At 34.5% G+C, this 14,346-nt stretch overlaps 1 protein-coding gene across 2 annotated transcripts in view; it reads left to right on the top strand.

Annotated features, from left to right (window-relative positions):
- CEP57 (centrosomal protein 57) overlaps positions 1-14,346 on the top strand; it is a 41,026-nt gene that overhangs the window by 13,835 nt on the left and 12,845 nt on the right. For both annotated transcript variants that reach the window (XM_044258269.1, XM_044258268.1), the window contains exons 2-6: positions 510-666; positions 9,301-9,480; positions 9,864-9,985; positions 11,093-11,209; positions 11,822-11,899. In XM_044258269.1, the coding sequence (XP_044114204.1) occupies positions 510-666; positions 9,301-9,480; positions 9,864-9,985; positions 11,093-11,209; positions 11,822-11,899 (654 nt within the window). The remainder of the gene's footprint in view (positions 1-509; positions 667-9,300; positions 9,481-9,863; positions 9,986-11,092; positions 11,210-11,821; positions 11,900-14,346) is intronic.

The following is a 14,346-nucleotide window of genomic DNA, read 5'->3' as shown; positions in this document are numbered from 1 at the left end:
CAGAGTCTTGGACATTTGATAAATATTCAAGAATTACTTACTTGATTGGAGAGAGATTAATTCAGTCATTTTGTTGCAGTTTCAGATACTGTAAAAAGACAGTATTTTCTGAATTTATATTTTACACTACATATTTTTAAGTAAAACATATTACATTTATTATGAGTATCATATTCAAGTGTTTCTGTGCAGCATTTCTATTCAGGTTGTTTGAACATTATTTCCTTTTTACAGTATCTGTTACATGGCTATATTTATGCACATAAGAAACACAGAAAAGTTTTATTATTTTAAAATAATGATTGAATTCTGTTGTGTATAGTCAGTGAGCTCTCTTTTTTCTGTTGTCACCATCAATGGAACATGAGCTGTACAGTTCTCAGGAACAAATTGTGTGTGTGTGTGTGTGTACACGTGCATGCACACCTCTGTGTGTGTATATGTGTGTATTTACATCCTATTTGCAGTGTAAAATTTTGAAAGGTAATTTCTATATTTTTATTTTTCAGAACATCATAGTTGAACCCTCAAGGTCTGATGGAAGTATGGTTCGCCATTCCTCATCTCCGTATGTAGTATATCCACCTGATAAGCCTTTCCTTAATAGTGATCTACGACGCTCCCCAAATAAGCCTACATTTGCCTATCCAGAAAGTAACAGCAGAGGTAATAGAGCCTGACAAAATAGATGTTTTTTATTTTTTGTTCATCCACTGCTTTAAAACTCTTAATTGTCTTCTAGGTATTTTAAAATTAGAGGAGTGGCACATGGGTGGCTCAGTCAGTTAAGCATCCAGATCCTGATTTATGCTCAGATCATGATCTCCCAGACCTCCCCCCCACACACACATGCTCACTTTCTCTCAAAAAAAAAAAAAAAAAGAGTACCTATTTTCCCTTTTCCTATTTTTAACCTCATCAAAATACAGTGCTTTTCTTTTGTTCACTGATTGTTAAACAGTATTGTCCACTAAATCATCAAGGCTAAATACTTTGAGAAATCTAGGACTGTTCTGTCATATGCAATATGAGTCACGAACCAAAAAATCAGTATTTATGCCTCTGAAATATCCCAAAGATGTATTGGTTATATCTCTTCATTCTTATTGCTTTGGCTTAGACTTTTGTCATCTATTACATAGATAATTGTGATATACTCCTAAATAATTGCCTAACCTGTGGTTTCCCTCTCATCCCCATTTAAACAACATTCTGCATCATCTCTCCTACTTTAAACAAATTGTAGCATCTCTCCATGTCCTACATAATAAAGTCCCAGGGGTTTTTTTTTTTTTGGTTTGTTTTTTTGGGGGGGTTTTGTTTTGTTTTAATCTAGACTCTACCTACCTTACCAATTTCATCCCTATCTTCTCTTCTGTTCTTCCTTACCCACATATCCTTTGCTCTGGCTACTTAGAACTATATCTTTTCCCAGAACTTGTCATCTGTATTAGCTTTATTGCTGCTTTAACAGATTACCACAGCTCAGCAACTTTAACACAACCTTAAATCGCCATCACACAGTTTATTTAGGGCAGAAATCTGGATGGGCTTAGCGGGGTCTTCTGTTTAGTGTTCCATATATGAGGCTGAAATCAAGGTGTTGACTGGGCTCTGTTCCTTACTAGAGAGTTTAGGGAAGAATCTGTTCTCAGCTCATTCAACTGTTTGGCCGCATTCAGTTACCTATGGTGATAGAGCTGAGGTTCCATTGTCTTGCTAACTTTTATTTAGGGCCAGTCTTTCTTCCTAGAGACTGTCTGCATTCCTTCCTTTGCCTTCTTTATGGCTCCTTTCAAGGAGTCATGCATGGGTCACGGGTCTTTCATGCTTCATATCTCTCTGTTTAGGGTCCTTTCCCAAAGTCCTTTTTGCCATGTAACAGGTATTCAGAGATTGAAGGATTAGGACTTAGGTATTCTTGGATGTCCATTCTGGCTGTCACACCAGCCATGTCAAGTATAAGTCTTTCTCTTGCTGTGCCCTCTTACTGAAATCTTTCTGTTAGGGAATTATAGTCTTTAAAACCCACATTATGTATTAATTATTTTGAGAAATCTTCCTCTCTGCCAGCTTCCCCAACACATACCTCTTCCTGCTCTTCTCAGATACCTCTTCTAAATTCTGTTGGTCCTTTACCCACCATCCAGAGCCTTCATTTTTTTGTTATGGCAGGTAGTGGTTTCCTTATCTGGCCGTCCCATATTGAAAGTAGATATCATTGGATTGATAAAAAAATACTATAAAAGCATAATGGATCATAGTGAATATCCTGAGGCATTGCTTAAACAGTTCACAACACCATGCTCTGAAGGGATAAGAGATCTGATTTACTATTTATACATTATTTTTCCTTTTGCTTACTTTCCTCTTCATCTCCTTTTTCCCTCTTCTCTCACATGTTCTTTAAAACCATTAGTGACACACAAGCAGAATGTAGCATTATCACACACAGGGCTAAACATTTGCTGACTTTCTCCTGTATGAATAAATCTGCCCCATTTCACTTTTCTCATTCTTTTCATTCTTTAGTAATTGCTTTTCTCTGAACTTTTTTTTTTAAGTTTCTTTCAATAGAGGTGAAGATCAGAACTAGATATAATATTGCAGTGGAAGGATTGATATCTGATTGCTAGACCTTGTATTTCTGCTAGAACTTTGTTGCATGATTATTTTTGTATGTGCTTATTTTTTAAATAATAATTACTAAATCTTAACAGATTTTTTTATCCACTGTGGGCTTCAGTTATTTATTCTTTGCTTTTTTACCATATGTTGTTTATATGTTACACAGCTTTTATTTTTCTAAATTGCCAAAATCTTTAGCTGCTGTGTTCAGATGAGTAGCATTTTATCACTTGTTTTGTTAACCATGAATTAACATTTTCTTTATTATCTTCATCTTTGAGACACTATATCCTGTAAGAGGTTTTTAGTTAGTCAGTTGAGCATTGAATAAAGTTATCTGTGCAAAACACCAGACTTCTGTTTGAATGACTGAAGTCTTAATTTGAATAGATACTCTGTATGATAAACTTTTCTTCTTTACATGTAATAAATGCTTTTTTTGTATGAATACATTACAATAAAGAAGACTAACTCTTCTTTAGTTCTAGTTTAATATACTTTCATTTGATAAATTACCATTTCACTTGGCTATCTAATAATCACATTGAAAATATAGCTTGATTAATGCCATTGAAAGATAATTAAATTATGTTTTTTTTAATTCTCATTTTCATATTCATTTTGAGTTTTTGGAAAGAGATGAGCAAGAAATTGGAAGTTATTACTGCCTTCAAAAAAATGTATTGTCCTTGGAACCACTTTTTTTCCCTGCCCCTTGGAGCCCTTTAAAAAAAAATGGTAACTAATGTCAATCCAAAGAAGTCTAACCCATTATTCATGTTATTTAATACATTTCAAATCATAGTAGTGTGCAGAATGGCTTGGACATTTGAAGCAAGGTAACTATGAGGCAATTCTACTAGGCCAGTGCTTTCTAAACCTTTCACTTAGCCTAGTCCATGTGGAAAGTGAAATGGTAACACATGTACAGCACATGGAGATAAACTGATGGGGCTGTTGGGAACTAGTCTGGGTGTTTCCACTGTGCCAGGCCACTCATGGCCTCCATAAAAGCTAAGAGAGATGGATCTATTACAAATTTGTATCACACCTGTTGGAGGAAGCTCAGCATTATTGTGACCAATGAGAGAAGTCAAGTTATAGCTAGTGTGCTAGGTAGGTATTGATAACAGTTTACTGCCCATCTGTTCTTCTAAGGCACTGGTTCTCCAATTTTTTAAATTCGGGGAACCCTAATTAACCCACTGCATATTTATATAATATGTTAATGAAGAATAACTGTTTTCCAGATTTAAAAAATGTACTGCAGAGAGTGACATTGTTTTATTTTATACTTTGTAAATCCCTTATTTCTAGATTAATAGAAAACTGCTTGATTCTCATCTATTTTTGTATTCCATTTGTGTTAATTGTTTTGATTAAAGTATGTGAAAAAACCTGGCTTTACATGGATGTGTAGATGGAAAAGAAGTAATACTTTAATAGCCTTTCCAGCAATTTGTGGATATTTTTATTTGATATTACACCAAAACTTAGCAAGTGGTGTCTTAAAATTCAGTTGTGTTGTGGAATCTGAAAGTATTATTGAATATTTCATATTCTGGGACCTCAGGACCACCTACATGGTGGAAGATTAACTTAGAGGATTCACAAGTTTCAGAAGTGGTTGTACAGTAGAATCTAGACAAACCAAAATGCAGGCTTCCAAATTTCTCCCTCATGAAGGTCACACAGAAAAACACTTCCTCCTGCAGCAATAAACTGCATGACATGTGTAGTGTTTCTGCTCAGGAAAGCCCACTTAAGTGTCAGACACTATGGCTTTTATTTGGGCTGGTCACACAAAACACTTTGTGCCTGCACAGTCATGATATTCACCATAAAACACTTTTGTTTATGCAATCAAAGCAGACTTATGCGGCAGGATTTAGTGCCTTAGGCATACAAAACCGTATTGATTAGTAACTTAGGGAACATTTCGAGAGCCTCGTTTCCAGAGGGTATCCAAGGTTCAGGCCTGCTATATAAACTTCTTTGGTAAGAATTAATCAATTTGTTTATTTATTTATGATTTTATTTATTCATTTGAGAGAGACACAGTGAGAGAGGGAACACAAGCAGAGAGAGTGGGAGAGAGAGAAGCAGGCTTCCTGATGAGCAGGGAGCCCACTGAGGGGCTCCATCCCAGCACCCTGGGATCATGACCGGAGCTGGAGGCAACCACTTAACTGATTGAGCCACCCAGGTGCCCCAAGGACCTTTTTTTTTTTTTTTTTTTGAAGGGTAGTTGACATACACTATTAGTTTCAGGTATACAGAATAGTGATTTGACATATATTACACTCTTCTCACCATAATAAATGTAGTTTACTGTCACTATTCAATGTTATTGCGGTATTAATGGCTCTGTTGTGGGTGTTGTACTTTTTATCCCTGTGACTTATAACTGGATTTTGTACCTCTTAATCCCCTTCACATATTCTGCCTATCTCCCACTCGCCTCCTTTCTGGCAACCACCAGTTCTCTGTGTTTATGAGTCTGTTTCTGTTTTGTTTGTTAGGGTTTGTTTTTGTTTTTGTTTTGACTCCATATACAAGTGAAATCATGTGGTATTTGTCTTTCTCTGGCTTATGTATTTAGCATAAAACCCTCTAAGTTGACCCATCTTATCATGTATGGCAAGATTTCGTTCTTTTTTATGGCTAATACTCCATTATGTATATATGTGTGGCATATCTAATACTCCATTATATATATCACATCCTCTTTATTTATCTGTGGATGTGCGCTTAGATTGGTTATTATAAATAATGCTGCAATAAACATAGCAGTGCATGTGTCTTTTCAAATTAGTGTTTTCTTTGGGTAATCAGTAATGGACTTGCTATTACTGTATCATGTGGTAGTTCCTTTTTTTTTTTTTTTTTTAAGGAACCTCCTTAAAAAAACACAGTGACTTCCCCAGTTTATACTTGTACGAACAGTGCATAAGCGATCCCTTTTCACATCCTTGAAAACACTTGTCATTTCTTGTCTTTTTGATACTAGCTGTTCTTACTAGTGTGAAGTCATAACTCATAGTGGTTTTGACTTGCATATCCTGGTGATTAGCGTGAACATCTGTTCATGTGTCTTTTGGTCATCTAGATATATCTTCTTTGGAAAAATGTCTATTCATGTCTTCTCCTTTTGATTGGATTATTTGTGGATTTTTTTTGGTATTATGTTTTAGGAGTTCTTTGTCTGTTTTGGACATTAACTCCTTATCAGCATACATGATTTGTAAATATTCTGCCATTCAGTAGGTTGCCTTTTTGTTTTGTTGATGTCTTCATTTGCTGTGTAAAAGCTTTTTAGTTTGATACAGTCCCAGTAGTTTATTTCTGCTTTTGTTTCCCAGGCATAAAGAGACATATCTATAAAAGTGTTGCTAAGGCCAATGTCCAAAAGATTATTGCTTATATTTTCTTTTAGGAATTTTATGGGTTCATGTCTCACATTTAGATCTTTAATCCATTTTGAGTTTATTTTTGTGTATGGTATAAGAAAGTGGTCCAATTTCATTGTTTTGCATATAGCTGTCCAGTTTTCTCCGTACCACTTATTAAAGAGTCTGTCTTTTCCCCAGTGTATGTTCTCACCTCTTTTGTCACAGGTTAACTGATCATATAAGTTTAAGTTTATTTCTGGGCTTTCCATCCAGTTCCATTGATCTTTGTGTTTATGCGCTCGTACCATACTGTTTTGATTATGGTAGCTTTGCTGCAATCTTGGAATTTGGGATTGTGATACCCCAGCTTTGTTTATGCTTCTTAAGATGGCTTTCGCTATTTAGGGTCTTCTATGGTTCCATATAAATTTTAGAATCATTTGTTCTCGTTCTATGAGTAAAACCAGTTGGTATTTTGATAAGGATTACATTGAATCTGTAGATTGCTTTTGGGACATTTTAACAATAGGGACATTTTAACAATTCTTCCAGTCCATGAGCATGGTTTATCTTCCCATTTTTTTATGTTGTTGAGAAACATTGAAATAATTTTGGTGACAAATAAGCCATTCCAGATGGCTAGAAAAAGAGAGCATATACCTCATACTGGGTCTTTTTGTTAATCTAGCACATTTGTGATACTGTAGTTGCTGACATGCAGAACAAAAATGGTGCGTTCCAGCCAATTGCTCTAATAACTGTAAATGCAGAAATAAAGTACTGGCAAAGTCATATACTGTTAGGTGTAATCTAATGAAGGGATGCAAGAAATGTTTGGTATTACAAAGTCTTTCAGAAGAGGTTTTAAAAAGCCTGAATTAGGCACCTGGGTGGCTCAGTTGTTAAGCAGCTGCCTTCAGCTCAAGTTATGATCCAGGTCCTGGGCTCAGTGGGAAGCCTGCTTCTCCCTCTCCTGCTCCCCCCTACTTGTGTTCCTTCTCTCTCTGTGTCTCTCTCTGTCAAATAAGTAAATAAAATCTTTAAGAAAATTAAAAAATTAAATAAAAATTAAAACCCTGAATTGATGGGGTGCCTGGGTGGCACAGTCATTTGGGTGTCCTACTCTTGGTTTCAGCTTGGGTCCCGATCTTGTGGTGGGATCAAGCTCTACATCAGGCTCTGTGCTCAGAGCAGAGTCAGTTTGAGATTCTTTCTCCTTCTCTCTCTGTCCCTCCCCACCGTGTTCTCTTTCTCTGAAATAAATAAATGAATCTTGAAAAGAAAAACAAAACAAAACTGAATTGATATAAAAGGCATATATTGATTTTCTCCTTTCCTATTAAATTTGTTATTTATTACTCTAGGTTTTTTAGAAAATTGTTCCTTTAAATAATTCTAAATCTGGAATATTTTCCTCTCCTCAGTCTTTTCCGTTATTTTTTAGGTTTCTACGTTGTATGTGTTTCATGTCTGTGTTCTTTCTAATTCCACTGTAGTCTCATTGCGTAATAAAAAGAATAAGCTGACTATATTATAAAATGTATCAGTCTCCTCTTTGGAGCCTGTAACATGCTAGGCTCTAAAAATTTGGCGAATGAATGAATTACATTAATAAACAGAAAAGTGTGCCTTGTTTTGAGTAAGAAGCCTTGATTTTTACACAATGACAGTTCTTCCTAGGTATTATATGGTTTACATAACGTTTCATTGAGTCATTAAGTCATTGTTTAGTCATTAAGTCATTGTTTAGGCAAAATGTTTCTGAATATGTTAATTGTAAGAATAAATTTGGAATATTCTAAGGATTTCTGTAATGTGGGAGACTGGCAGTATCAATGTTTATAAGGTTTTAATAGTTAAAATACTGGAATACTAATAACGAAATCAGAATAAAAGTCCTGAAACTGTGGTTTCCGGTATGTGTGTGTGAAACTATGTAGTGGGTACGTGTGTGAGTAATAATTACATCTATATATATTGGTACCTGTGTGAATTTGGTATATGATACAGATGCCATTTAAAGTTCTTCCTTCAGTGCAAAAATAACTTTTATTTCACTTAAAGAATTAAATGTAAACATATGAAACTACACGTACAATAAAGGAAAATATGAAGTTTATATATTCTTGAAGTTACAGAAGAATGTTCTACCTATATAAAAACTTGATGTTAAAGTTGTTATAATATGAAAAATCAGAACATCTTTATGCCAAAACTAACAACATCTAAACTGGCAGGTATATTTTCTGGAATTAAGGACCAATAATAAAGTGATGGGGGGACTTTTTTTTAAGGAATTCAGAAGAAAATTGGCCAGATATATATATATCTATCTATATATGTAAATTTTTAATAGAACTCCAAAGTGAAATAACCAGAAGGAGCTTTTGTTTCTTAATCAAAATAACAGAAATGTTGTAATTAATAGTGGTATGTGTTGTCAAAGACACATACATCTGATGAAAGTATGAATTGATACAGCCTTTTATGAAGGTATTTTGTTTCAAAAACCTTTCAAATATGGATTTTTTTGACCCAGCAACTTAATTTTTCAATTTTTAGTTATTGACTATGAGGAAGTAATCTTTTAAGATTATCTGATTGTATGAGGGAATCCTCACAGTTTCATAGTGCTAACATCAAAAAGAAAACTTAGATAAATTTTGATTTAAATTTGTTTTATTCCTATCAAAAAAGATAGAAAGCAGTAACCAAAAGTGATAGTCATTACCTCTTCGTTATAAGAGTATAAGTTCTTTTTGTTTTATTTACCTGTGCCTTCTATAGAGATCATGTATTACTTTTATAATCAGAAACTTTTGGTGGGGGGACAGTTTAAAGAATGAGTAGAATTTTTCCTATATAATGAAAAATTGAGATTTAAAAAAATAGTCCTTTTGTGCTTGAGTTCTGTAACTCTACAGTTTGAGTCTGCATGTGATCCTATTAATAAAACAGAAAGCAGATTGGTAGTTAATGTACTTTTGGACAGTTAATGAATTTTATATGATTATCTAAATATTTTTACCATTTTATAAAATCTTCAAAATGTTTTACCATGATTTGGTTTTTGACTATCTAGTGTATTTAAGAGACTCAGAGTATTTTTTTTTAATGGATTTTTTTAAAAACAATTATGTCACAGTAATAAGCATTTCATTTTTCCCAAAGAGTGTTTCTCCCCTGGGCCCACCCATGTTTTACTTTTTATTTAGATGAGTTTTTTTCTTTAATTGAACTTTCTCCATATATTTATATTATGCATGTTTGGGTTTGGCAGCTATATTTTCTGCTCTGAAGAATCTTCAAGATAAGATTCGACGCTTAGAACTTGAAAGAATTCAGGCAGAAGAAAGTGTGAAAACCTTGTCTAGAGAAACAATTGAGTATAAGAAAGTATTGGATGAACAGATACAAGAAAGAGAGAATTCAAAGAATGAGGAGTCAAAGCACAATCAAGGTTTGTTTAATTATGAAGGAAATGAAACCTACAATACACAAAATACAAAATGAAATACACAAAATGTCTTGTAAAATTATTCTAAAAGCAATTTCACATTAGTATTTTCTATTAGTCAGTGTCTTTGGGCACTCCAGAATTGCATTATACTCAGGTGCGTTTCAAAAAACACATGCTAATGGTCCTGCATTATATTTACTGATTGAATTCAAGACAGATTGGACTAGCATATAGAAAGAGAATGACTTAAGTCATCTGAATAGGCTTCTAGAGCTACTAGAAAGTGTTCGTTGTATACATAGTAGAATTAATTCCCATTAAATAGCTTGTTAAAACTACCCATGAGTGAGCTAATTTCTCCTTTTGTTATGTATTCTTTTTAGAACTGACATCTCAGTTGTTAGCTGCAGAAAATAAGTGCAATCTTCTAGAAAAACAGTTGGAATACATGCGCAATATGATAAAGCATGCAGAAATGGAAAGGACATCTGTCTTAGAAAAACAGGTATGGTGTATCGCAGATTCGTTTTCAAGAATGTTAGTTATGGGGAAAATCAGACTGACCTAAAGATCTTTTTTCACAGTAAAGACTACCAGTTCTGTTATGATAGTCATTTCTCCTTTTATCCTAATCACCAATAGTAGTACAAGGAGTTCATCTTGAGAAACAGCTCGGGTAGGCTTTGGGGGAAAATGTGATTTGTTTCTTCAGCATAGCTATAAAGAGGTTTCCTTTTTCCATGACCCTCACACACCCTGCCATATCCTCTGCTTACAGCTTCGATAGCTTCTGGCTTTTGAACAGTATAACAGCCCAAGGCTGAAATTACTTGAATTGTTTATACATTGGGGAAAGGGGTAGTCAGTTGAATCTGCCACACGATTGGAAATAGAAACCATTATATACAGTAATATAGCAATTCTTTCATTTGGGGTATTCCAGTTCTTAGGTTAGAAAGAATCTATAAGAGAAGAGTAAAATGATTTGATTAGTATATCTGTTAGGCATATATAATAAATGTCTTTGAATTAATAACCTTGTTTCATTAGTAAATTTCCAAAATAGCCCATTTCTTAAGATTAGTACTGGAAATAAAATATGATTTATGCCAATTTTTAACAATGTATTTTTTTAAGGGCATTAACTGCCCACTAGCCTAGCCTAGTTTAATGGTTTACTCTGACTGTCAGATGGTAGTCTTTTCAACACCTTGACACTAAACCTAAAAATATAATACTAGATATTTTGCATAGAATTCAGAGACAGTATAAATGATAGATATAAAAATAATTATTGCCCTAATTAAGAGATTAACTATGTAAGTGAACCAGACTCATTGAAAGTATTAGTCTATGTGTATCAAATAAATCCTTTCTACTCCAGAGTATAATGAAAGTCTCAGTATATGGAACCAAATGTAATAGTATATGGTGAGAACAGGATTCCACTTGTTTTCTCTCTCTGGTTTCATTTTAATATGTTCTCCTAGAATTTCTCTGTAATATCTAAGTAGTTCTATGAAAGGCCAAACAAATAAAATATATAGTATATGCCTGTGTCAGTCGCTTTTTGTTTTGTCAAATTATCGTGCTGTTTATTACTGTTCCCTAGGTTTCCCTCGAAAGAGAACGACAACATGATCAAACACATGTGCAGAGCCAACTTGAAAAGTTGGATCTTCTGGAGCAGGAGTATAACAAACTTACCACAATGCAGGCCCTGGCAGAAGTCAGTGAATGTTTCTTTCACTCATCAGTGCATAATAGTGGTTCTTTTGTAAAACTGATCATTTTATAATACTGGATATTCATAGGAAGAAAAGTGACCTTGTAGCAAAGAAACAGGAATTTTTAAAGGGCAAATATGTAAATTTGGAGAAAGTGTTCACATTTTATAATCTTGATGTACATAAGGAAATAGTTCTTTTTGAAAATGTTGGAAGCGTAAATGTTTTTGATCATCTTTAAGGCTTGTATTACTTGGTTTAAGCTGTTCTCTTTAGTTTTAATTGGTTCACTTGGGAAATATTTTTACCACTGAGATTAAGTTCCCAGTTTAGCTTCCATGTACCCTATATGCCTTCATTCAGAGCTGTGTGCTTTGGCCATAGATTTTACCCATAATTCTGTTTAACTGCCTCACAGCTACTTCACAAATGACTAATAATGAATCACAAAGAGTGTCATGGTTACTGGCAACCACAGTCCCATTACTAGAGTGAACTAGCAAGCATATATTTACTGTGCTAAAATTTTATAGCAGATTACCGTGTTGCTGTTTTAAATCTTACATAAAGACACTAAATCTTTCACTAACCACTTTTAATATTTTTATTACTAGAAAAAAATGCAAGAGTTAGAAGCAAAGCTCCGTGAAGAAGAACAAGAAAGGAAACGTATGCAAACTAAGGCAGCCCAGGTAAGTTGCAGTGTCAGCAGGTAGGCTCCTCAGATTTCATACTTTTCTTAATACAAAAGATTAAATGTGGACTTCTTAAATTATTTATATTTTGGAATAACCCAATATACTAATTGTCAGACATAGCTTGATATGGAAAATAAACCTATATTTTTACAGGGAGAGAGTAAAAGTTGAGCAGTTTTTTAGAGTTGTTTAAATTGTGATGTACCAATCAGCATTTTAAAAAAATAATTGACAAAAACATCACAGATAATATATATGATGTAATACATAACTATGTAAAATTTCTCACATGGGACACTACTGGAAATGTTTGAAAGCCATCATGTAGTTTCCATCTTACACATTTTCCTTTTCTTTAGTGGCCTCAAAACACCAGGACAGAAATTGAGGTAATAGGCTGTCCCACTAGCTAGTTACCCATACTAATTCACAAAAGCTACCATAAAGGGAACGTGAGCTCTGTCTTTGATTTTATCCTGTGCATTGGTTACCAAATAGAATAGCTGGGGCAGTGTGAATTCACAGAAACACTGAGTTTGTGTAAACCAACCAGAACTTCCATTTCTTAAAGATACAGTAATACTTTTGTACCCTATAAGTCTTAGAAATAATACTTTGTTTGTAACTGAAGACTCTGTTACGAGCTTATTTGTTTAAATACCTCCCATATATTGCCCTCCCACTTCCAAAGTCTTTAAGTTTTATACATTTGTATGTATCTCTTCCCATCATATTAACACAAGAAGCAGGTCTTGATTCCAAAAACAGTTAGGAATGGAGGCTCTGCAGTTCAGGCTGTGGTCAGATGCCAGCTCAGTTCACATGTGGGCTTGCAAGACTGTAAACATTCTGTTCTCTTTGTCATCTTGTCTACTTCTTCATTACTTCCCAGAATTCATTGAATTAACATATCTCTATTAAACCTGATATATTTTCTTTCTCCATTTCCTCACTTATAACATGCAAACTCGTGGATTGTGCTTCATATACATTGTGGCATTGTGGTGGTGAGTTCTGTTGTACATGAAGTAAAAATTAAGCAGGTTCATTATTTAAATTTTAAATTACAGTATTTTTGCTTTCTTTTTTCATTTCTTGGGCATAAAGAAGGGGCCAAATGTTTATTACTGATAATATAGTAAATTGTTTTAAACATTTTATTTATTTATTTGACAGAGAGAGAGAGAGATCACAAGTAGGCAGAGAGGCAGGGGGAGGCAGGCACCCTGCTGAGCAGAGCGCCCGATGCGAGGCTTGATCCCAGGACCCTGAGATCATGACCTGAGCTGAAGGCAGAGGCTTAACCCACTGAGCCACCCTGGCGCCCTGAAAATGTTTTGAGTTCTGAGAGTGAACACTATTATAGTGGAATAACAATGACCAGGGATTGTACATGGTTCCAAGTCAAGCTAACCTTTTTTTTTTTTTTTTTTTTTTTTTAAGAGATTTTATTTATTTGAGAGCATATGAGCACATGGTTGGGGAGAGTTGTAGAGGAGAGAGATAGGGAGAAGCAGACTACCCAGTGAGCAGGGAGCCAGATGCAAGGCTCAGTCTTAGAACACCAGGAATCATGACGCCGAGCCAAAGGCCGACACTTGACCAACTAAGCCACCCAAGCACCCCCAAAGTCAAGTTAACCTTAACTTTCCTAATCTTGGGCAAGGTATTTAACCATTCAGAACTTGGGCTTTAACATGATGAAGTGGTCTTCATATCTTCCAAGTATTGGAGAGATCAAACAAGAGAAAAGACAAAGTATTAAAGTACTCAAATGGTAAAATTCTGCCACACAAATAGATAACCACTACCAAGAAGAAATAAATAAACTAGGAAGTTAAAACATTCAGAAAAAAATTGTTCTTTTTATGCTGTTCAAGCTCATTGTCTTCATAGGTATTCCAGAGAGTAATTTTATGTTCAGTGAATTCTGTCTATTCAGTTTACTATCTGTAAAGCATTGTTAAATGCTTAATGTAGATGCTCCTGAGGGTAAGCATCCCTCTCTTGCTTTGTCTATGAACAGATTCTCTGCCTAATGAATGCAGTCATTGTAGGAATTATTTGTATTCTATTTCTTTAATCCATTGGTTCTGATTGTTCCAGCTCCATCATAATTTCATGGGGAACTTTAAAGTACTTTTTAAACAATGAGGTCCAGAGAAAATCATTACAATCTGAATGTTTCTCATAAACTCCAAATGAGTTTGATAGACAGGCTGGTTTGAAAAGCCACTGTTGTAGACAAATACACACACGTGTGTGTGTATATTTATGTTTTTGTTGTTGTTGTTGTTTTAAGAAATCTGAAAGTTGGTTTAGGGATGACAGCAGCCCTTATTTGATATCCCTAGAAATTGGTTATGGAATTTCTACCATGTGCAAAGGAAATTATTTTTAAATTAATGTAGTCACTAAGTTACTAGAGAAAAGGGCATAAC

The sequence above is a fragment of the Neovison vison genome, chromosome 7 (genome assembly GCF_020171115.1).
Source record: "Neovison vison isolate M4711 chromosome 7, ASM_NN_V1, whole genome shotgun sequence".
Classification (NCBI taxonomy): Eukaryota; Metazoa; Chordata; class Mammalia; order Carnivora; family Mustelidae; genus Neogale; species Neogale vison.
The sequence above is the reverse complement of the archived record's forward strand: the minus strand, read 5'-3'. Positions and strand labels throughout refer to the sequence as shown.